This window comes from Microcaecilia unicolor, chromosome 3 (assembly GCF_901765095.1).
Source record: "Microcaecilia unicolor chromosome 3, aMicUni1.1, whole genome shotgun sequence".
Classification (NCBI taxonomy): domain Eukaryota; kingdom Metazoa; phylum Chordata; class Amphibia; order Gymnophiona; family Siphonopidae; genus Microcaecilia; species Microcaecilia unicolor.
Genome location: NC_044033.1, coordinates 48,819,044 through 48,844,274, shown reverse-complemented (window position 1 = coordinate 48,844,274; position 25,231 = coordinate 48,819,044). Strand labels below are relative to the sequence as shown.

At 41.7% G+C, this 25,231-nt stretch overlaps 1 protein-coding gene across 1 annotated transcript in view; it reads left to right on the top strand.

Annotated features, from left to right (window-relative positions):
• LYST (lysosomal trafficking regulator) overlaps positions 1–25,231 on the top strand; it is a 347,836-nt gene that overhangs the window by 36,850 nt on the left and 285,755 nt on the right. The window contains exons 2-4 of the mRNA XM_030195890.1: positions 5,207–5,405; positions 8,736–8,826; positions 20,274–22,344. Coding sequence (XP_030051750.1) covers positions 5,214–5,405; positions 8,736–8,826; positions 20,274–22,344 — 2,354 coding nt within the window. The 5' untranslated portion in view covers positions 5,207–5,213. The remainder of the gene's footprint in view (positions 1–5,206; positions 5,406–8,735; positions 8,827–20,273; positions 22,345–25,231) is intronic.

Here is a 25,231-nt window from a genome sequence, read left to right as displayed (position 1 = left end):
GATTTTGTCTTATAAGGAATTCTGATTTCTGCTTATTTTAGAATATGTTTTATTCTGTGTAATTAATAAGTTCTATTTCTATGTAGAATATCTTTTCAATTCAGTGTTACATCAGTGTCTGACTTTTCAAGTGAGATTGTCTGCAGTTTAAGAGGTCATCATCTGGTTTGAATTATCCACAGTCCTAGCTAGTTTTGTGTATGAAACTAATAGGTGAAAGAGGTCAGGACAAGTCAACTCTTCTCCTTGATTAATTATAACAAACCATGTCTGTGTGCCATTAAGCAAGACTGGCCCCTTGGCCCCTTGACCCCTTAATGAATGCCAGAGTCCAGTTAGCAGTTTAAGCTATGACTTGGAATATGAGAAATAATAATAAAATTTAAGAGATAGGTGCCACATTGTCTAGTTTGAGAGGCCCCAGGTCATAGGTCAGTTTAGGAAATATCTCAAACCTATGTAACTGATATTTTGGAGTAAATGTATAGAGATAATTAGTTCAAGACAGGGTAATCAATCTATTCTTTACCATCTGGTGAGAAAGGGGGGCTAGAGAGGTGTAGGACCCTATATAACTGAGAGCAGAAGCAGCTTACGTTAGAAGAGAAGAAGGAGCTGAGACAAGAGAGAGGACAGACAGGAGACGCAGGATCCAGAGAGCTGAGGAAGAGAAGAAGAGACCTAGTGCTGATGTCCTACTTTGTTTGCTGGCAAATAAAGAAGACTTCTCTCTCATTCTGGTGTGTGGTGTTTGACTCCTGAAGTACCACAGATTCTGCTAACAATAGTGGTAATTCCTGCAACAGCGGCATGTGCCAACTAACCAAAATCCAGAAGACTGTGCCACCAGAGCTGATAACCATGTGGTTATCAGGACTCGATTTTTATTTTGTTACATTTGTATCCCACATTTCCCCTTCCCGCAGCCAAGCCCCGTACTACGATCCCCAGAAGCCCTTGCAAGAAGGGGAGAGGAGGCTAGCTCCAAAAGGTTGGAACGGATTTCCTACCTCAGCAGGGGGAGCCATGGCTCAGTGCAAGGTGAGCCAATTACTCCCTTCTCCCCTAGAGGGAGGAAGAGAGATGAAGCTCAGGATTTCGACCCCTATACAGCACCGAAACAGTACTACTCACTCTCCTAACCAAATTCAAGCAGGAAATAGCAATAGGCAAGAGCATTTTCCTCCTCCAATTTGACATGTCAAGTGCGTTCGACATGATTAACCATAACATACTGCTAAGACTCCTAGAATACTTCAGGATCAGTGGTGGCATTCTCAATTGGATTAAGGGTTTTCTAACCACAAGAACATATCAAGTGAAATCAAAAACAAGCATATCGTTACCGTGGAAACCAGGCTGTGGAGTACCACAAGGATCACCACTATCAGCGATCCTTTTCAACCTCATGATGACTCCACTAGCCAAGACCTTATCCACCCAAGGCCTTAACCCATTTATCTACGCTGATGATGTTACATTATACATCCCCTACAAACATGATCTGGCAGAAATCACCAACGAAATCAAGCTAAGTTTAAACATCATGAGCTCATGGGCAAATGCATTCCAACTAAAACTCAATACAGAAAAAACACACTGCAGATTACTGTAATGGAATCTATGCGGGATGCAAGGATCAAATCATAAAGAAACATCAGACCGCCCAAAACACAGCAGCCAGGCTTATATTTGGAAAAACAAGTTTTGACAGCACCAAACCACTCCGAGAAAAATTGCATTGGCTACCAATCAAAGAACGTATCACTTTCAAAATCTGCACGACTGTTCATAAAATTATTTACGGCGAGGCACCGGGATACATGACAGACCTCATCGACCTGCCAACCAGAAACACCACAAAATCTGCACGATCATACCTAAATCTCCACTACCCGAGCAGCAAAGGACTCAAATACCAATCCACCTAAGCATTCAGCTTTTCCTACCTAAGCGCACAACTATGAAACGCATTGCCAAAAGCAGTAAAAACTACGCTCGACCACCTAAATTTTCAGAAAGCACTAAAGACAGACCTGTTCAGAAGAGCATACCCCACCGACCCAACATAAAAATACCTGTACACTTGCGACACAATGTAACCAAATACCATAATGGACATTACCTGACTCTTCTTCCCCCTTTCCATCTCTAAGTTCCCCCCAATTGTGCCTACCATACATGTACCTCATTCTACCACAATATCACTTTGTATTAATTCATACCATGTATTTGTTCAGACCGGAGTCGGCTAACGCCGTTAACGGTAATATGTAAGCCACATTGAGCCTGCAAAAAGGTGGGAAAATGTGGGATACAAATGTAACAAATAATAAAAATAATAATAATAGTATTTACCTGTGCAGAATGATCAGAGGGCTCTAGTGCGGCAAACAATGAGCGTGCCAGGGAATAATGTAGAGCTCATTTAAATTACATTTACATGATCTCATTGGTATTTCCTCCTCCTGATTGGAGAACTACGCTCTGATCCTCCCATGCTTCTACTGCCTTAACCCTACGCCAGCTCAGAGCTGGCATTAGAGTTAAGGGGAAAGCCTCCCTCCTGCTCTGACAGGGCAGTCCAGGCTGTCAGTGTCAGCCCCGGGGGTCCAGTGGATTCCTGGACCCTGCTCGCAAATAGAAACCAGCCTGGTGGTCCAATGGGACCTCTGTCCTCACTCCCCACCCCCACCCCTTCAGCCGCCGCTGCTGTGGGTCCAGTATAACCCATGACAGGGGGCCTGACGATCCTACCCCACTGAAAAGCGTTCCTTGGTGGGCTAGTAGTGGAGGGATCTCCCCGACCCAACTCCCTCCCCAATACCTTAGAAGTTGGAGGAGTGACTAGCACTCCCGCCACCTCAAAATGGCAGCACCCTGCTCTTCCCGGTGCATCATGGGATGCACGGGATGGATATAACTTTCATATAAAAGAGAAATTCCCTTATATGGAAGTTAAACTCCACCCCATGCATCCCATGATGCACTGTTCAGGGTGCTGCCATTTTGAGGTGGAGCCCGCTGAGGAGGAGGGAGTGCTAGTCCCTCCTCCAACTTCTAAGGTACTGGGAGGAGGTTGAATTGGGGGATCCCTCCACCACCATTAGCCCACCAGATCGGGCCCCCTGATATGGGTCACACTGAATCCGTGGTGGCGGGGGGGGGGGGGGGATTGAGGGCAGGGGTCCTACTGGACCACCAGGCTGGTTTTTATTTGCTTGTGGGGTGGGGGTCCACTGGACCCCTGGGGCTGACACTTGACAGCTCGTGTCCTGGGCATGTGTTTGAACGCATGTGCCAGGCGTAATCTGTTTTGCAGCCTCATGATGTAAGCTAATAGTGCACATATCATTTGCATACTATTAGCTTAATCATGAGGGAGTTAGATCAGAGTGCTGTGGCGGTAGGAGTTTTGATCATCGGTGTCTAAGAGGGGAGTGGTGTTCTGAATCAGCTAATGCAGACTTCAGCCTTCTTGCACGTCAGTGATCCTGGTCTTTAACTTGGGAAAGACAGTTCAGGTGGCAGTGATAAGCAGATGCTTTACTCTGATAGGAACTGCATGGATAGAATTTCTGATGTCGTGTTCTGATATGTGTGACAGATTTGTTCTGGGTTGGAATCTCCTGCAGGTCCTGGTAGATTTGTATGTGCTGTTTCCATTCCCATTCTGAGGAATTCTGGGCCAACGTTTCGGTTCCTTAATGTAGAAAGACTGGAGGTTGCAGCTGTGATCCTTCTAAGAGGGGGTACCTTGGTGAGGGGCATTCTTTAGCTCAGAGGAACTTTAAGGCATGCTAGGTTTTTGCCCAAAGAAAGAAAAACAGGAGGCGGGAAGTTGGATATCCTAGTATAAGTAGGACAACACTGAATAGTGTTGATTAAACTGACTAACCTGTGTGAAAATCTAGCACACTTTACTGCAACAGCCCCTTTGTATTTATACAGCAGTTGCAGAGCATGGTCTGTATGTAGGAGGTAGGAAAGATACATGTATACAGAAATAAACTTAATAAAAATGCTATCATATCTCACTTGCCTAATTTGCTGTGACCACTCTTCTGAGCAGTACTGCACATGAAGGAGAATCATTTTCACTAATATCAATACTTACATGGCAGCCTCCATTCTATTCCATATAGAATACTTCTGTAATAGGATTAGGAGACTTGCATGTAATCTCTTGGATCTGTCATTCCCTTCTCCAAAAATCATCAGATTCAAGTCCTTACATGTACAGACTCTTCCCTATCAGCAAAGGATTAGAATGAGCTACCGATTCAGGTAAGAACCGTGAACCACTATTAAGTGTTCCGCAAACTTTTGAACCCCTACTTATTCAAGAGATTTGTGTCACAGAATGAAAAAGCAATCACAGTTGGCGGGAACTAATTCCTTCTGATGACTTCCAATGTCCATGATTTGTTCTAAATGCTATTGGTACTCTGGACAAATGTATTTCTTTTCTTGATGCAAGTCACATTGAACTCTATATGGGAATATTGGCGACTAATAAGAAGTAAAGTAAAGGTAAAACTATTTAAAGAGATCAGTTAGGAAAGCATAGAAAGAGTTTTAACTGTTGTTGTTTTTAAGGCTTTATGTGGTAAGCTTTCTCCTGTTTTTGCATCCACTTTACACCTTCATTAGCCCACTTGGTTGCTATCTTCATAATCATCAAACGTTTTAGATGTACCTTCCTTACGTTGTCTATTTGGAGGAGTGTAGGAATTCTATTTTTTTACATTAAAGGTCCACAGTTGTGGAGCAGACTTCCAGACACACTTTGATCGCTTTGAGATATAAAAGAGTTTAAATCTATGTTAAAGACCTTGCTATTTCAGGAAGCCTATAGCATCTGCCCGCTGTAATTCTGATAAGTGTTTTCTGGCCTGATATAATTGCCTGAACTGTTAATCCTATACAATGTAAATATTGTATGTTAATGGTCATGCTGTGAAGGTAATATGGATAGAGATTGTATTATTTTGTTTTTGTGCTATACTGTTGTTTTATTTATTTTATGCATGTAGGGCCAGATTCTATATTCTATAAGGGGTACCTAGATTTAGGTGCGGTATATAGAATATAGAATGGATTCTACGAAAAAAAGTAGTACTTTGGTTTTGGAAGCATATATAAAAGTAACAGTATTTTAAAAAATGTATTTCATTTACTTTTTCTATTTTATTTTTCTTTGTAGCTTAGTCATGAGCAGTGCCAGTAATTCACTGGCACGCGAATTTTTGACAGATGTCAACAAACTATGCAATGCAGTGGTCCAGAGAGTAGAAGCCAGAGAAGATGAGGAAGAGGAAAGCCACATGGCAGTTCTTGGACAGTATCTGGTGCATGGTCGAGGATTTATGTTATTGAACACACTGAATAGCATGGTTAACCAGGTAATAGTTTTATCGTTCAGTTTGTTTTAAAGTGTTGACAAAAAATGAATAATACAAATGAGTTTGTTGTGTTACCCGTACAGTTTGTATTTTGGTGCCAACATTTTCCTCTTCCCTCTCACCATCACACCATCAATCAACAGTTGGGTTCTCTGGTTCAGTTTCTCAAAAAAAAAAATCCTTTTTCCTTCCTGAATTTGTATGTAAAATTGGTTTAAACATTTTCCCCTTCCCTCTCACCATCAACCAACAGTTGGCCCAATTGAGCAATGTTAGTTACTGATGCTAGGGATTCCCCACTTGTGAGAATCTATAAGCCTGCTTGTCCTCGGAGAAAGTGAAGGTATTTTCCACCCCAAACAATTTCTCTGTGAATGCAGTCCGAGACCAAGAAAATGTGGCAAAATGATACAGAAATATTTGTTTTGGGTTCCACAGGCTTGATCAAAAAGAATTTCTGAGCACACCTAGATTCTTTTACATGTTACATCTCACAAACTCAAGAGGGATATTCTTTTTGGTAAGATGAAAGTTCTGCAGTGAGCACTAGCAGTAAATTTGAGTGAGATTATACTCCACATATCCTGGCTTAGGAGTGAGGTTCATTCCTGTCATGGTATGCGCAAAACTTACCTCGTTTGGAGAAGTTGCCCATCTGAGATAGGCATCTGTTGCAAGGCTGCATCATGAACTGCTGTTCTTATATTTACATCCCTTTTATTTTTTTGGATACTTACTCCCAGTACAAAGCAGGGAGTAAGAAAAGGAGGCTCTTCCAAGAAGCCGGAGAAGACGTATGTAGAAAATCAAATCTTTATTCCAAGAAAAACACTGACACACTTGTCTCTGACTCGACACAGCTGATCCCACAGCAGTGGAGGAACGTGACCAACTGCAGACACAACACCAGAAGGGAGGAGATAGCAGTATGACCAACAAGGCACTTCCAGAAACAACAGGAGAGTGATGAATGTTCAATCAGCAAAAACTTTAATTCATATGTGACCCAACACGGCACCGTGTTTCATCAAGATGCCTGCCTCAGGAGTCTTTTGGTAATGGGTAACAAAATGTGGGTAGTCAATACAAATAGATGGTCACAATTAGTCTGATTTGTAGAAACAGGAACACAATACTTGTCTTGATTGCGGGAGAGGGGGAGAGTCGCACACTGATACCGAGCATATTGAATCTTTGAGGAGTCAGCAGTGTCTTCTAAACCTCATGCTCGGTATCAGTGTGTGACTCTCTCCCCCTCCCGCAATCAAGACAAGTATTGTGTTCCTGTTTCTACAAATCATCAGACTAATTGTGACCATCTATTTGTATTGACTACCCACATTTTGTTACCCATTACCAAAAGACTCCTGAGGCAGGCTTCTTGATGAAACATGGTGCCATGTTGGGTCACATATGAATTAAAGTTTTTGCTGATTGAACATTCGTCACTCTCCTGTTGTTTCTGGAAGTGCCTTGTTGGTCATACTGCTATCTCCTCCCTTCTGGTGTTGTGTCTGCAGTTGGTCACATTCCTCCACTTTTGTGGGATCTCCTTTCTGGATTGTATACTACCACAAGTGATATCTGCTCCATGGTTTTGCCTTCCTTGTATTCTAACTCCTGATGAAGGTGCATTTTAGCGCCGAAACACAGCTGTGTCGAGTCAGAGTCAAGTGTGTCAGTGTTTTTCTTGGAATAAAGATTTGATTTTTTACATACGTCTTCTCCGGTTTCTTGGAAGAGCCTCCTTTTCCTACTCCCTGCTTTGTGCATTTCTTTGCGTAGAAACTTAGTGTACCTCCACCTTTGTGTTGTTTTTTTCCCCCTCCTACTTACTCCCAGTGCCATCAGTAGATTTGATCAGTCTTTCTGCCTGAGAGTTAAAATCCGACTCCATTTTCTCTAGGCCCCATATTTAGGAGTATCTTCTCTTCGCCACCACCTTTCTCCCCAAAAGCAATATGGAATCAAGCCCATTAGTTTGTTATCTTCTCTTTTTGTTGCATTTCTTGCTTGTGTGGCTGATTGCCCTGCCTGTTGGTGGAAAAGATTGGTTGTTTTCCTCTAGTAAGTTCTTCTTAGACAGCAGGGTAATCAACCACACATATCCTCAGTGGTTCTGAGAATGTCTATCCATATTAGTGCTAACTTGTGTGGCTGATTAATTTACTATCTATGGAGAACATAGAGGCAAGGAAATTAGTTTTTATGTAGCTTAGAATTTCATTTTATATAGTAAGGTTTTATTCTTACTTTTACTAAGGTGCACATGCTTATCGCAGTTTAGGGAAAGAGGAAAAGGGATGGGATTTGATATACTGCCTTTTCTGTGGTTGCAATCAAAGCGGTTTACATATTATATATAGTACTTTTTTTGTACTTGGGGCAATGGAGGGTTAAGTGACTTGCCCAGAGTCATAAGGAGCTGCAGTGGGAATCAAACCCAGTTCTCCCGGTTGTCAGGTCACTGCACTAACCATTAGGTTACTCCAAAGGGGTTATCACGGGATGCACTGAGCATCCTGTGGTAAGTTCCAAATGTGTGCGTGGAAACCATACGGTAAAAAATATTTTAAAATTTTTCTGAGAGGGAGGGTGGAGAGTGGGAGCTTCTGTATTAATCAGTAAGCGCACCTACATTGTTGTTCACTAACTGATTAGCACAGGACTAGCACGTGGGCCCTTACTGCCTACAAAATAGGTGACGCTAAGGGCTCGTGTGCTATTAGCATGTGGCCATTAATTTGGAAAATGGAAAATCTGCCATTTCCTGGCCATGGTAAAAATGGTCTTAGTATGCAGTAAGGGTGCACTATGGCCACTTTTTACCGCAGCTTTGCAAAAGGACCTCAGTATACTTTTTTTTATTATGGTTTTCAGGCTTAAAGATAAAACTGGGTGTGCTAATTGTAACATCTACTTTCCATCCAAGAGAAACTGTTTACTTTTAGTTTCCACTTAATGGTTTTGTTCTCACTTTGATGTGAAATTCTTTCAACATGAAAGGCTTGGATAGCTTATATTTATAGAAAAAGTTGCAGGGAAGTATAAAATACCAAGTGGGTCATCTGATTGGCTGTAGTTGATGAGGTGTGGCATATAGTTAAATGGTTTATGTAGTTTTCAAACTCAGGAGATTTGACAGGGAATCTTCTACAGTGTTAGCTCTGTAGTACACAGAGAATCCTGAAAAGGGAGTGTTTACAAGAAAAAGAATAGATGCTTAGATGGATTCGTGTTTATGAGTCCTAAGTACCACAGAGGCTTGCATTTATTTTGTAAGATTACAAGACCTATATTTTAAATAATTTGTTTCTCTTGTCAACATAGGATCTAACATGTCGAGAAGAGTTACTTACTCTCTTATTGTCACTTTTACCCCTGGTGTGGAAAATACCCATCCAAGAAGAAAATTCAGCAGGTATGTTTTTTTTTTTTAATAATCTTCCACTCAATTAAACTTCTGTTAAAACAATTGAAGGAGTATTTCCTGTATAAAATATTATTATTTGAAGGTTTGTTTTAATTTTACAGTCTATGCTGAAAGTACATTTTTGACATGGCACTTTTATTCCAGTAACTAACACCAAGAGTGTGCTAGGATTTTGTAGTCTTATTTTCCTAATATCAGGGCTACAAATCGTAGGATGTGAGTTGAGAATAATGAAAAAAAAAAAACCAAACAAACAAAACTGTTCACCTTCATTTATTTAATATACCATTAGGTGTTAATAGCATTCTTCTTTAGGGTCTCGGATGTGATTGGATTTAATTTATGACATGATGGTTGAAAAAATTGCAAGTGACAACTGGTTACAATTTGGTTGAAATAGAAGTAGCAGTTTTTTTGCATTTAAGTGGTGTATTGCTAGCTGTCCTCCTTTCACTGTCTTGTAGTGATTAATTCCCATTCACTCCCAGGTAGCTCTTAGAAATCTTATAAATATATGTGTGTGTGTGTGCATCATTCACAAATATAAGCTGGACTATTTTATATTATTAATATTGTGAGTGATTCATATATATATATATGTTTCTAACATTTTGAAAGACCTTTATACAGATGCACTTATTACTGGATGGGCATTTGATTTTAGTGGAGTTTTTTTCAGCTTTATAGCTTTTTTTTTTTCTTCCACTTCATAAGAGATTGTTGGATCTGTGATTCATTAGCGGTAGCCACCAAATTGGGAACTGGTTTCCTGTTGCAAGTGTTGTAGCACTGAGGTCCACGTTTCCTTTTTTCAGCTCTTATAATCTTATAAAACAGATGGCTGTAAGTGGATCTTCCTGTGATACTTGGGATTTTAATTACCTGGGCTCAGACTGACTGGTTAAATGTCTCATCTGGACATGCAAGGGGAAGTAAAGTTTCCAGATGCTATAAATGATTGCTTCATGGAGCAGTATAGTCCAGAATCTGACAAGAAGGAAAAGTACTTCAGATCTTGTCTTTACTGGTATACAGGACCTGGTGCTAGGGGCAATAGTGGTGGGGCCGCTAGGCAAGTAATCCCCATGCAATCAAATTTATCATCGTTAGAATGAAAATGATTAAAACAAAATACTAACATTTTTTTCAAGTAAATCCAAAGCAAAATGGCGACGAGGGAGTTGGCTGGACCTCTGGATGGCCAAAAGGTAGAAGGAGTGCTCAGGGAGGATAAAACTAAATGATTTCTTTGCCTCAGTCTTTACTAAGGAAGACTGTGGTGTCATATTGATGCCAGAAACCACCTTTGGTGATGATTTGGAGCAACTAAAGCACACCACTTTCAATCTAGAAGATTCAATTAAAAAAATTGAAAAACTCGATCCACAAGTCGCCAGGACAGGGTGGCATTCACCCCATAGTTCTGGAAGAGCTAAAACATGAAACTGCTATCCTATTGCTAATAATCTGTAACCTATCTTTTAAAATGGCTACAATAACAGAGGATTGGAGGGTGGATGATGTAACGCTAGTTTTTAGAAAGGTCTCCTGGAGTGATCCTGGAGTCTGTAGATCAGAGTGCCTGATGTTGATGCTGAGAAAAAGGGTTGAAGCTATGTTAAAAAAATAAAGTTACTGATGTGGAAAGGAGTCATGGAAAATAGATCTCATTGTGAGATCTGCTGGGTATCTTCAACCTGGACTGTTTGTTGCTGGAGACGGGATGCTGGGCTCAATGGATTTTGGTCTGACACAGCATAGCTTTTCTTACGTGCTTATTGTGTCTTTATACTCGAGTGTGTTAACACAATTTTGAAATCTTGTCTTGAAAAAGATATAGTAGGCTTAGGTATACTTTTATATTACAAATATAAAAAAACTGAAAATGTCAGAAAAGACTGCGTTGGCCCACCTGTTTTGTCACTGGTCTTAATAGTTTTGTTGTCATCTTCCCTTCACTGACGTTTTCCATTTATGCTTGAACTCTGCCAGTGCTTTGGAGCTTGTAACCTCCACTAGAAGTCTGTTCCAGGCATCCGTCATCCTCACAGTAAAAAAGTGTTTTCTCACTTTTCGTTTTTAATTTGCACTTTATTTGGAAGTACATCAGAAACAGTTTACACAGCAGCGCACTGGGCTGAGAACCAATGGAATTTGGTTCAACTCCCACTGTAGTAACTTGTGATCTTGGGCAAGTCACTTAACCCTCTATTGCTTCATGTACACATTTAAATGTTGAGCCCTTCAGAGATAGAAAAATATCTACTGTTTTGATAGTTTTTGGGTTTGCAGGTGGTATGTAAGAAGATATATAAACTAAGGAAATAACAAATAATTCAATTTGCATTACCTAACCAATGCCAAGCCTTAGCTCCAATAATTTTTTCCTCATTACCCCACCTTCTCATCTTTACTTGCTTCCTCATCCAACCCTTTCCTCTTTACTTGACCTGTGATCAGAGACCTCCCATAGAGATAGCCATTGCCATTTAATGGTCATTATTTTGCTCATATGACAAATGCCCCATAAATGTTTTCTATAACTTTAGCTTCTAATGTAAGTGCTATTTGTGTGCTAAAGTTATAGAATACTAGTAATTATGAGCATGAATGTTACATTCACGTGCATAAGTGCTAGATGCTTGCACAGCGGTATTCTGTAATATGAGTGTGCAAGTTGCATAGTGCGTAAATTCAAAGAGACGTGACTGGGAGGAGGCACATGGTTGGGTCATGGGCGTGTCAAACATTTATGCACATAGGTTATAGAATATTTCCATTTGTGCGCTAATGTGCTATATTTAGGCATGCACATTTACACCAGCTATTGACATGGTGTAAGTGAGCATACCTAAATTTTAGCATGCAAATGCTGGCTTAAGCTAGTATTCTATATCTCAGTTTGGTATGTCCGGGGTTGGGGCCAGAAGGTAACCCCTACCAGCTGCCTTCTTTGCCTGCATATTCAGAAAAGAACACTGTTGTCCAGATAGGCTCAGAGAGAGAGCATTTTTGGAGCAAGGTCCGAATTGTTGATGGACTCGAGATCGGTGTTGGCTCTTGCACTGGCATCGGGTGCATCGGTCCCTATGGCTGCTAGACTCATGTCCAACACTGGGAGTGGACATACATTGAGCAAGTCTCACTTGCCTCAACGCCATCTGCTGTGCAGGGCGCCTGGGGACTGGCCAGCATTGGATTTGACTTCATCCTCGTTGGCACTGGGCGGTGTTGATGCTCGGCATCGGACAAAGGCTAAGAAGCACAAGCATTGATCTCCTTCGACGCATGGTGCCAGGAGCACCAGGGCACCGAGGAATCTTGTCCCTGAGAAACATCTGCACCAAGAGGATCATTCCCCTCCTTCGAGGAGCTACCAATGCTGGGGTCTCCATGCAGCTCGGACCAGGTACTTGAGTTGACACTGGCAGTTCAGCAGCGTGTCTCTGAACCAATGCCCCAGCCTTTTCTGATGTCATCCCTCAATGAGCATATCTGGGCCATGCGGGCATACTGCAGCAGAGTGCATTGGCATCAGGGGTGCTTGAGCCAGCCATGCCTCTTCTTGCTGCCTTTCAAGGCCCTCAGCCTGTGGTGAGGTCATTAATGCCAGTGCCGCTCCAGGCAAAGACCAAGTTCCTCACATTCAAGACAGACTCGGTCTCAGCCCTCCCATGAGGCGTTCTTTGCTGAAACCATTATTGAGTGCTCATAGGCGTCTGATGAGGACCCTAGGTACTTCTTAGAAGAGTAGTCCTATGGTATACCATTTGACCCCTCCCCACCAGAGGAGAAATGGACGTTTCCACCTCAGAACCTCTTCTTCCCAGCTTTTGTCCGGGAAATGGTGGCTGCCATTCCAGTTCATTTGGAGACAGAGGGTGAGCCCATGGGGCTGAGATGTTCAAGGTCCTGGACTATGACGACTCCTAAAGAGGCTGTGACTGTCCCACTTCACAAGATCTCGCATGATGTTCAGGTAAAGAACTGAGAGTCCCCTTTTTCGGTCCTTGTCCTCCCAAGAAAATCGATACCATATATTAGATCCAGAGTTCCCCTGGGTTTGATAGGTCACAGTTGTCTCATTATTCCATGGTGGTGGAATTCGCACTCAAATAAGCCAGAAGTTCCAGAGACTTTGCTTCAGCACCCCCAGACAGAGAAGCATGAACTCTGGACTCCTTTGGGCGGAAGATGTATTAGGCTTCAATGTTAATCTCCCATATACAGTCATACCAGTTCTACACAAGCCTCTACTTGTGGAATCTGGTGCTGACTGGCGGATTCTCTCCCACTTGGGCAGGCCGAATCGCTTCATAATCTGGCCAAACAGCAGAAGGCATGTTGTAAATTCCTGACCAGGGATACTTACAATACTTTTGATATGGCATCCAGGATTTCTGTCCAAAATACAATGAAGTGCAGACTTTCATGGCTATGTGTCTCAAACTTAGACCAACGGTCCAGCAGAGGTTGGCGGATGCCACGTACCGGGGGGGGGGGGGGGGGGGGATAAACTTTTTGGAGAGAAGGTGGAAGAGGTTGCAGACCTCATGAAGAAACACACTGATACCATCGATACTGTCTCCTACCAGATGCCTTCTATTATTAGTAATTTTTAATTGGTTTTATGCACTTTAACAGATATAACATACTGTCAAGCTAAACACAGCCATAAAGTTCAAAAACAATTATTACAAAAACATCCTTATTCTCCCACATACACCCCAATTCAATTTGGCTTCCTTAGACCTCAAAACATGGTACAAAAGGGGGCAGGAATTAGTGAAGTTACATACAAAATTCAAAAGTAATTACCAAAGAAATTTATGGTGTCGTTATTCTCAGCTTTTCTTTTAACTCTAACGTTGTTCTGCTTCCAGAAAGGACTTAAGCTGATCAGGTACATAAAAAACATATTTTATCTGATTTAACCTGATGAGACATTTACACGGATAAGCCAGGAGGAAGGATCCCCCTAATTCTACTACTTTTGACCTCATAGAAAGAAACATTTTTCTTTTTTCCTGAGTTGATTTGGTCACGTCGGGATAGAGCCAAATTTTTTGGCCAGCAAAAATGCGGTTGGTTGATTTAAAATACAATCTCATTATTGCATTCAAGTCCTGTTGAAAAACAAATGAGGCTATCAACGTCTCTTTCAGTTACATCTTCCATAGATTGCTCCAAAATAGCTGTGACATTTTGTAAGTCATTTGATTTTTCTCCTTCTACCTTTTTCATTGTGCTAGGTATATAATAAATCTTATTTAATGGAGGAACAACTTCCTGTGGAAAATTCAAATTTTCTTTAAAAAATCTAACAAACCTTACCAGATGCCTTCTGTACCCTTCTTATTGAGGAGGTTTCCGGGCAAGTTGAAGACAGGTCCCTACTACTCTCAAAGGCATAGGTACACACTTTCTTCTCACCCTCCTCAGCAGTCTCAGCGCACTTGTTTTCATCAACAATATGCGCCTAATACCCAGCTAGCTCCCCAGTCAAAACAGGGGATGAGTTTTTCCCTGGCTCCAGCAGAGCATAGCTGCCGTAACAGTGACTGTGCTGGATGACCTACCAGTGTGAGGGGTTGGTGGGAGGCTGAGTTCCCCCCCCCCCCCAAGAAAGGTGGCCCCTTGTAACCTCCGTCCGGTGAGTTCTCCAAGTAGTCCGTCTTGGTTGCGCCCTGCATTGGTGTCAAAGACCACAAAATTGTCCTCCAAGAGCATCTTGCTTCAACTTTCATCACAAGGAAGTACTTGCAGAGGAACTCTGTGCCGTTCTAAGTTTCAACAATTTTTTATTGCTGACATCACAAACAATACAGCCAACAGGCTCAGCATAAATCAAAAGTCAGAAATAAAACAAACGGTATAATAGCCAAATAAGGAGCTCATCATCAAAAGTTTTAACACGTCATCCTCCCTGGCCCCACCCCCATAATCCAGCAGCTCGTACAGAACCTTAAACTTATCTAGAACAGAAATATCCCTTAGTATTGTACAAATGAAACATCCCCTACAGCCCCTCCCCCCTCTAGACCACTCTGAAAATGAAATAACCAGCCACCTTTAACATATTTAACAACACCTACCAAACACACACACATACAAAAAAAAGGAGAGGTGTACACACTGCCATTTTATATGTAGGCCCCTCCAGTTCTCCTTGACCGAAAGCCTGGTAGGCAACGCCAGGGACTTATCCAAATTCAATTTAAAGCCCGAGAAATCCCCATATTTACCAAAGCTCTCCATCAACGTTTCCAAATATGCTTGGGGGTTGACAATATTGAAAGATTACAAGAGGACCGCGTGAGACTGGGGAATTGGGCGTCCAAATGGCAGATGAAGTTCAACGTTGAGAAGTGCAAAGTGATGCATGTGGGAAGGAGGAACCCAAATTACGGCTATGTCATGCAAGGTTCCACTTTAGGAGTTACAGACCGAGAAAGGGATCTGGGAGTCATCGTGGATAGGACATAGACATCTTCTGCTCAATGTGCTGCGGCGGCCAAGAAGGCGAACAGAATGTTGAGTATTATTAGAAAAGGGATGGAAAACAAGCATGAGCATGTTATAATGCCGTGTTATCGCTCCATGGTGCGACCGCACCTGGAGTATTGTGTTGTTCTGGTCGCCTCATCTCAAAAAAGATATAAAGGAATTGGAGAAGGTGCAGAGAAGGGCGACAAACATGATAAAAGGGATGGGACGACTACCCAATGAGGAGAGGTTAAGAAGACTAGGACTCTTTAGCCTGGAGAAAAGGCGGCTGAGGGGTGATAAGAGGTCTACAAAATTTTGAGTGGGGTAGAGCGGACAGATGTGAAGCATTTGTTTACACTTTCTAACAATAATAGAACTAGGGGACACAAGATGAAATTAGAATGTGGTAGGTTTAAAACAAATTGGAGAAAGTTTTTCTTTACTCAGCGCGTGGTTAGACTCTGGAACTCATTGCCGGAGAAGGTAGTGACGGCAGCTGGCCTTGCTGAGTTTAAGGGGGGTCTGGACAGATTCCTGAAGGAAAAGTCCATTGATCGTTATTAAATTTTGGGATTTTGCCAGGTTCTTGGGGCCTGGATTGGCCGCTGTCGGAGACGGAGTGCTGGGCTTGAAGGACCTTTGGTCTTTTCCCAGTGTGGCAATGCTTATTTACTTATGTACCAATAAATCATCTGCAAATGCGGAAAGTTTAAACTCTTGGGAACCGGTATTGACCCCTTGTATGTCTGGATTACTAACAATTTCCCTAATCAACGGGTCTAAAGATAGGACAAAGAGCAGGGGTGACAGCGGACAGCCTTGACGAGTCCCCCAACAAATCTCAAATTCCGAAGACAAGACAGCGTTAATCTGTAATCTTGCTTTAGGAGCTTTATGGAGAGTTCGCACAGCATCCTTGAAAAAACCAGTTATCCCATATCTTCGAAGCACCGCAAAAAGAAATCCCCAAACCACTCGATCAAACGCCTTCTCTGCGTCAAAACTGACTAACAAAGAAGGCTGACCTACCCTCTCCATATGTTCCATCGACAGTAAAAGCTTTCGCATATTATGAGTTAACGTCCTTCCACGGACAAATCCCACCTGTGGCTCCACTATTAAGTCCGGAAGCACCCACACCAATCTATTTGCCAATATTTTTGTGTAGGGTTTATCCTTTGTATTCAAAAGAGAGATAGGTCTATAGGAAGAAGGCTGCGTAGAATTCTTTCCAGGTTTCAACAGTAGTACAATTTGTGCCAATTGAAGAGATTTTGGGATGTCTCCCGAACCTACAAATTGGGTAAAAAAAAGACTGCAAAGTGGGAACAATCGATGTGGAAAGCAATTTATAAAATTCCGCTCTAAATCCATCCGGACCTGGCGTCTTACCCAGAGCGCTTTGCTGGATTACCAAAGCCACTTCATCTTCCGAAATGGGGGCATTAAGCGTAGCCAAATCCGCTGCGTCACAGCAAGGCAAATCCAAACTTCCCCAATATATGTCCCCCTCCAAAGTAGTCTCTTCCGGGTATGCGTACAGATTTTGATAGTATTTCTTAAAAACTGCAGCAATCTCCCGATCAGTATGTACCTTCATAGCATTGCCCCTATCAACCTGAGATATAATCCGAGACCCCCTAGACTGCCTAATCAAATGAGACATGAGCTTTCCAGCTTTATTCCCATGAAGATACAACTGATATTTGTAGTACTTAAATGATTTCAGCGCCCTCTGATGAAGAAGCTCATTGAGAGAAGATTGAAGCGCAATTAGGGAACTTCTCAATCCTGGGGACACGGCTACCCCATATTGACGTTGGACCTGCAATCTCAGCCTTACGCTTGAAGGAAGAATAAGCTATTATCTCCCCTCTCAACACAGCTACGCAGTCTGTGAGTCCATGTGTTTCCCTACCAGGACGATTGGCTGGTGAAGAGCACGTTGAAGGATGGTGCTCAGGAGTCCATGCGGAGAACTATTTGGATGCTAGAGCTACTAGGCTTCATTTTAAACTACCCCATCTACTCCTGGTTCAGCAATTAGAGTTAATTGGAGCCCTGCTAGACACACAGCAGGCGTGTTCCTTTCTCCCTGTGCCGAGGGTGGACACTCAAGTAGCACTCACCACTTGGGTTCGAGCCAGCCAGCAGTTGATAGCTCAGCAGATGTTGAGGTTATTAGGCCACATGGCCTCCACTGTACATGTCACACCCTTGACATGTTTTTACATGAGGACTGCCTAGTGGACCCTACCTTCCCAGTGGTATCGGGCCTTTGGGATAACACTGGAGTTGGTTAAGTCCTCCTCTGGTGTACAGTTCGTTCCAGTTTGACCCTGGGACTTCAATTCCAAATTCCTCAGTCCCAGAAGTTGCTGATGACAGATGCATCCTGCCTGGGGTGGGGAGCTCACTTGGATGGGCGCCACACTCAGGGTGCTTGGTCAGCTCAGAAGACATATCTTCAGATCAACTTTCTGGAGCTGCAAGCAATCTGGAACACTCTAAATGCTTTCAGAGATCAGCTGTACAACCAAATTGTACTCATTTAAATGAACAATCAGGTTGCAATGTATCCAGGCCACAATCCTCTGCTACTTTTTCTAGAAGATTTGCAGGATGATATCAACGCTTGAATTAATATATATCTTAACATCGTTACACTCCTACTCATCCTCCACCTGAAAGGACTATGCTCCAACGCTCATATCCAAGGCAGCAGCGGGGTCAAAAATCCCAGACAGCCTCTCAGTCTAAACAGCCTAATTTTTGACTCCTTCCTAGAGAGCATTGCCACTGTACAGTTGTCCATGCCAGACCTACCTGACAGAGAGAGGCTCTTTCTCTTCAACAGAGATGGCCTCTCATAATTTCCAACCATTGGGGGTGCACACCATTCAGCACGGCTACGCTCTGTGTTGACAAAAGAAGACCTTCCAAACATTTACCAAGAGAGTCTTGTTTCCGCTCCCTCCAAATGAAATTACTTTGGGAAGAGCTCTCGGCCTTCCACCGACAGAATGTAATAAAACCAGTTCCTCTTCCAGACAGGGGTCGAGGGTTCTCTTCCAGATGTTTTCTCATACCAAAAAAGAGGGGGGGGGGGGGAGTACATCTAACTCTCAATCTATGAAACTGAAACAAGCTTCTTCTCAAAGGAAAACTTTTGCATGGTATCCCTGTGGTCATTAATTCCCATGATACAACTCAAAGACTGGCTTTGCTGTAGATCTCAAGGAGGCATGAACGCACATACCTATTCTCCCTGCACACATAAAGTTCCTCTGCTTCTGCTGTGGAACTCTGCACTATCAATACAAGGTCTTACCATTTGGCTTTGCCTCGGCTCCTCAAGTCTTCATAAAATACCTGATAGTGGTAGCTGCAACACTTTGGAGGTGGGGCATATATGTCTTCCCCTACCTGGATGACTTTTTAATCAAGGGATTACTTTGAGCTGAAATTCGAGTTGCTCCACAACTACTACTGAAAAAGGTGTGAGCAAAAATCTAAATAAAAAATAGTCCTCCACTCTGTTAATGCTGTTCTCTGCTTCACCCATGTTTGTTTCACCAATTCAGACTTCTCAAATTTACTTAGCACTGTGTTTAATATTTCAGCTTTGGAGTCGTGTTTTCTACCCACTCTCCATCAAGAGTGCATAGTCTTTTCCCCTGCTTTCTGATTGCAGAGATTGATATTTTGTGTGCAGTATCTTCCTATTTCTGCATACATTTCTTTTTTTTTATTATTATTATTTTATTTATCACTTTTTACAGTTTGGTTCAAGTACAATTCTTGAAATCAGCAAAGATGACTATTAGTCATTTATAATATAAAGGAAATACTTAGAACAATCTAGATTAAGCAAATGCATACATTTCTTTCATTGCCTTATTCTCTTTGGTTTAATGCATTTAAGCATGCTTTACTAAAGTTTACTCCAAGTTTCCCTGTGCTGTGGGGCAGCCGTTTTGAAGGGCCTGCAGAGGACCCTGTTTAAACATAACTGTTCACTAAGCCAACGAGACCAGACTGGGACTGACATTCTTGCTTTTCTATGAAGAAAGAAATGTAGCTTACTTTTAGTTTTAAGCTGTATCATAAGGCTGAAGGTAAGGTAGGGAACGCATACTTGTATGTGTGTTTTCAGCTGCATGTGTGCAGAGTAGTCTTTTGAGCTTTTCTAGCTCTAACTATGGCACTCAAGGCTGGCACAACGGGATATGCAAATTAAGTATGGCTGTCGGTTCTGATTCTTGGGGAGCGAGCATGCCAGGCAGGAATAGGGCACCTCTTTATGCTTATTTTGCTTGCTTATGGTAGTAGTAGTTTGGAAGGGAACCATGCTTAAGCCCTGCCACATCCTGTCCCGTGACAGAAAGTTGTTGGAGGGATGAGAGATGGGAGCTCTGGAGCATGAGCAGTAGGCCCTGTAGTGTTTTTTTTTTTCCTGGACGAGGGGATTTAGAGTGGCAGTGGCAGCAGGCATAGGGGAGGGGGCAGGGAATTTGTGATGAGGTACCGGACATGGTGGTGGTGGGGGGAGGGTACAAATGACTTATCCTGCTGTCCACAGAGAGCATGATAAAAGTAAAACAACTTTGGTAACCCTGGGCAGTGTCTATGAATGTTTCTCATTGATGGTATTAGATGTACCACCATCAGCATCCACATGTTTTGTACAGATGAGATTGGGATTCGGGAGGTGGTGGCTGAAGGAGGAAGGAAGGAAATGCAAAAATATTAATGTGGTCACGTTAACTATAAATTCAGCACAATTATTAGGAGAAAAACAATCAAGTCTGTAAATATGTGAAAAAAATATGAATCTTCTATTTGCAGTGACTGCCGGGTGCATTGTACTAATTTACAGTATTTTTGGCTCTTGGTTAGCATAGTACAAAATGTTTAATAATTAACCTATCTTTGTTGTTTTTCAGATTTTAATCTGCCTTTCTCAGTGGATGCATTGTTGACCAAAGAAGCAAGTTCAAGTTCTCTAAAACATTCTCAGGAAAGGCTGGATGCTCAAGGAAGTTCCCGTTTGCCTGTTCATGTACCCTCCAAATTACTTCCTTCATATCGGAAGACTAGGCATCTTCGCAAAACTAGCCATCACTATTCACTGAGAGATGGACTAAAATCCCAGTTATCTACTTCAGATTCAGAGGCAAATTCGGATGATAAGACATCAACAATGGTTAAGCGTAGGCATTCACATTTTTTACAACCTTTTTTAACTTACCAGCCTAAAGAAAATCATTCAGCAAACCAAAGTGATCCCCTACAATCAGCTGAAGCAAATTTTACTTTAGAAAATACTAGAAATACAATGCCAGGTCAAGAGTTAAATTCTGAAACCTTATGCGAATCTGCTGCAATTTCCATTGTTAATAATATGGAGAACTCTCCCTTTGACTTATGCCATGTCTTGTTATCATTGTTAGAAAAAGTTTGTAAATTTGATATTGCTTTGAATCATAATTCTGCACTGGTAGCCAGTGTTGTACCCACTTTAACAGAATTTCTCTCAGGATTTGGAGATTGTTGCAGTCTGAGTGATCCTTCGGAAAGTAAAGTAGTTTCTACAGGTTGGACAGAGGAGCCAATAGCTTTGATTCAGAGGATGCTCTTCCGGACAATATTACATCTTATGTCTGTAGATATTAATAGTACTGATGAAATGCCAGATAACTTAAGAAAAAATATGACAGATTTATTGAGAGCAACTTTGAAAATCAGAACTTGTTTGGAAAAATCTGTTCCTTTTGTCCCAAGGCAAAAAAGAACACTGGAGGAAATTCAAGAAGATTTTACATTCTCCAAGTATCATCACAGAGCATTTTTGTTGCCAGAACTTTTGGAGGGAGTGCTACAGGTTTTGCTCAGCTGCCTTCAGTCTGCTGCTTCTAACCCTTTCTATTTTAGTCAAGCTATGGATCTTGTCCATGAATTTATCCAACACCAAGGATTTGAACTTTTTGAAATCACAGTGCTTCAAATGGAATGGCTAATCTCAAAAGATGAAGGTGTGTCTTCTCAAGCTTCAGAACATATTAAAGTCTTAATAAACAGTGTTATGAAAATAACCAGTACTGTTAAAAAGGTGAAATCAGAGCAGCTTCATCAATCAGTGTGTACAAGGAAAAGGCATAGACGGTGTGAGTATTCTCACTTTATGCACCACCACAGAGATCTTTCAGGCCTTCCAGTTTCTGTTTTCAGAAATCAGATGTCCAAAAACCCCTTTGAGTGCGTGGAAGGAGAAGTTAACTACCCTGGGAGATGCTGTTGTATTGCAGTATGCTCTCATCAGAGTCTGCGACTTCTACAACAAGTTTCTTTGACCAGTACCTGTATGCAGATCCTCTCAGGTATTAATAATGTAGGAATTTGCTGTTGCATGGATCCGAAATCTGTGATTACACCATTACTTCATGCTTTGAAAGTACCAGTATTAAAAAATTTCCAGCACCATATACTGAATATCTTGAGCAAACTCATTTTGGATCAGTTAGGTGGAGGAGAAGTTTCTTCAAAAATTAAACAAGCAGCCTGCAATATTTGTACTATTGATTATGATCAACTGGCTGAATTCAAGGAGATACTTTATGAAACTTGTATGGATAGTGGTGCAACATCTAATTACTATGGTACTTCCCATAAGTTTCAAGGAATCTTGCCTTGTGGGGGATCAGAAGATGTGCTTTGGAAATGGGATGCCTTGGAGGCTTATCAGATCCTCATCTTTGGAGATGATCACCAGCTCAGTCTTCAGATCACAAGTCATCTGTGTGATTTAACTCAAAAGGCCAATGTCGTAGTTCAGTGTAAGCTGTACACTTACATCATTAGCCCTTTGCTCCAAAGAGGAATAGAGATAGCTCATCATTCTCAGCAACTTGGCACATCTGCTGCTTGCACTTATGCATGCAGCTATCATACCAAATGTTTACCTCCAGGAATACTCCAGATGTGTTTACAGGTCTTGCCTGCCTTACTTACATCAAGGTTAGTAAACTTTTAGAATATTGTTTGATATGTATTTAAGCATGGAGTTAAAACTGAATGGGGGAGAGGTATTACTACTGCTAGTTCTTATAACTTCTATAGCACTACTAGATGTATGCAGTGCTGTACACATATGCATGTACTTTCTGTCTCTAGTGGTCTCACAATCTAAGGTGTGTTTTTTTTTTCTGTACCTGGGGTTATAGAGGATTAAGTGACTTGCCCAGGGTCACAAGGAGCTGCAGTGGGAATTGAACCAAGTTCCCCAGGATCTCGGCTGCACTAACCATTAAGCTACTCCTCCACTGCAAGGATCCAAGTTGGCTTTTAGTTTGCAGTGTAATCATTTTTATGTACATAAAGATAAGTGCATAATAACAGCAAAATCAAACATCAAGTATAATTCTTTAATGTTATGTTATATCCAATCGTTTTATTAATTTTCAAAACAAAGCAAAGCGGTATTTATGTACTTATTAATTTTCAAAACAAATCAGCAGTAACACAATAGTACACATCACAACTTCAGTCGTTCTTGATTCCGTCCCTCCCCTCAACCCGCCCTTCCCAAAGCCATTCATGATATCACTTAATCTTCTTGGAGTTGGTCATTGAGAAGGGATACCACCTTTTCCTCTTCTTGACACTGGCAGATATAGCTATCAAATGCACCATCTCTATAGGATCATATGCACCTGCATACTCCAGTGGGCTAGTGTGGCAGGCCACTCACCAATTCAACAATATATAATGTCTAACTTGCATGTAGCTATATAGTTCTCATGCTTCAACATGGAACTCCTCCTGTAAGGAGGCAAAGCTCCATTCAGATAGCTGTTGCTGACCTAAAAATTGCCCCACCATATGAGATCTCATTCTCTTCCATTTCTGGAAATGTGCCTCTCCCATACCAAAGGGAAAATCCCTATTCCCTCACAATTGAAGATGCTTAGATACTCTGGAGAAGGAGGCCCCCAACTTCTTCCTTACTGAAGTCCATGGCTATCGAACTGGCCGAATCAGCAAACTCTGCTTCCCATATGGGCATGAAAATTTTGCATGCACAGGCCAAAGAATAAGGCCATACTAACTGACCATCCAGCTCTGTATTTGTATACTCGGAGGCTTCCACTAACCAACCTCTTTATGATCCTCAGTGGACAGCTAATATTATACATCCAGAGGTCTATGAAGTCAGTGGGGAAGCTTACTTCCCCTCCAGAGGATACGTTTTAAGATTCAGACTATAGTAGTGTGTGTGGAAATTGGCTGAGGAACCTTCACAGATAAAGCCAGACCATGGGTTAAAAGTGAACAAAAAGTCTTTAATACTGTGATGCAAACAGAAAAATCTAAACCTGTTCCTCTCACAGGCTGTTAAAACAGCTGGGAGTTCAATATTAAACAAAGAAAAAGAGTTCTGGTTTCAGCCAGACAACAGAAGCATTTCAGTGTGCACAGAGTTTATTTAATTTAAATGTATTTATTTATTGGGGACTTTACTATACCACTTTAATTTACCATTCAAGACAAGGCAGTTTACTGGCTAAAATTGCACAAAGAAAGGAACTACATCGATAGATACTAAAGGCAAACACTCCTACCAACCTAAGGTATACTTACACATTCCCAGATCAGTCAAATCCAGCCAGGCCAGGTGCCATAGGCCTGCTGAAAAAGCCATGCTTTGACAGCCAGTTTGAAAGCTTCCTGCCTCCCAGTTACCTTTTGGGTCCTTCAAAGGTATGCTGTATAAGCATAGTCTGGAGGTCTGTTTCTTCCTGCTCTGGGCCTCTCTGGCGTGTCTGGGCTCTGGAGTTTTATTCTACTTGCCTGAACCACACCTTTCCTGCTCTGACCTGACTGAGTCACACACACCCTGCTGAGCCCTCGAGAGCTAGGCTTCTTAAGGTGGCCCTTGTGTGGGAGTGTTTTTAAGGGCAATCGGCAACTTCATCACACAGCCTTATTGAGAAAGTGTAATACTGCAATAAACTTTAACACAGCTGTGTTAGAAGTAATTCCCCTATACAGTTTGTTAGTGTGCATTTTGCATAATAATTGGATTGAGATTAGTGCACTGGTTAGCACACACTTCTTGTTTGCTGTTACCCTTGCTACATGGGAAATAAGCTTAGCACACACACATTAGTTCTAAATCAGAAGCTTGGGGTATTTTATTACATTGGCACGTTGTAGTACTGCAAACATTTCCGCTGTTATGTCGAATATTCACACTAGTTCACCACTCTAATAAAATTACTAACAAACAGAGAGCAGATTGTAATTGAGATATTCTGCTATAGAAATTATGGAAGCTAGTAATAGAGGTAAAGGGAAATATAACAAGATTATATTTTGGTAAAATTTTATCTATTTTTTTGTATTGTGCCACAGTATAAAATTAAGAGGGTTATTTTAGAAACATCTCCATTTGTAAATAACAGCTTTTATATGTGTTGGATGGCTACATGTTGAGTGATGATTTTAGAAAGCTGCTATTTATACATGGAGATCCACACCTAGCATAGATTTTTAAGGTGGAGTGGTATGGGAATGGATATGGTGTGGTTTAGGTGGGAAATAATCTACCTGTATATTTGCTATTTTTCAATGAGAATACACAGAGACCTAAAAATCTCAAAGAGACACATTCAAATATCAGCTTAAAGAGGAAGGTACATAAGTTGGCGGATCCACATCTCCTCATCAACTGACAAAGAGTTTAAAAGTCTGCAAAAGTGGATGTGCCAATAGATATACATGCATCCTGCATGTCCTTATATTATTTTAGAAAAGGCTCTGCTTTATGTATAGAAATGTATTTATTTATTTTTTAAACACGAGCAGTATTGTGAATGCTTAGACCTGGGTATCTCGATTCCCA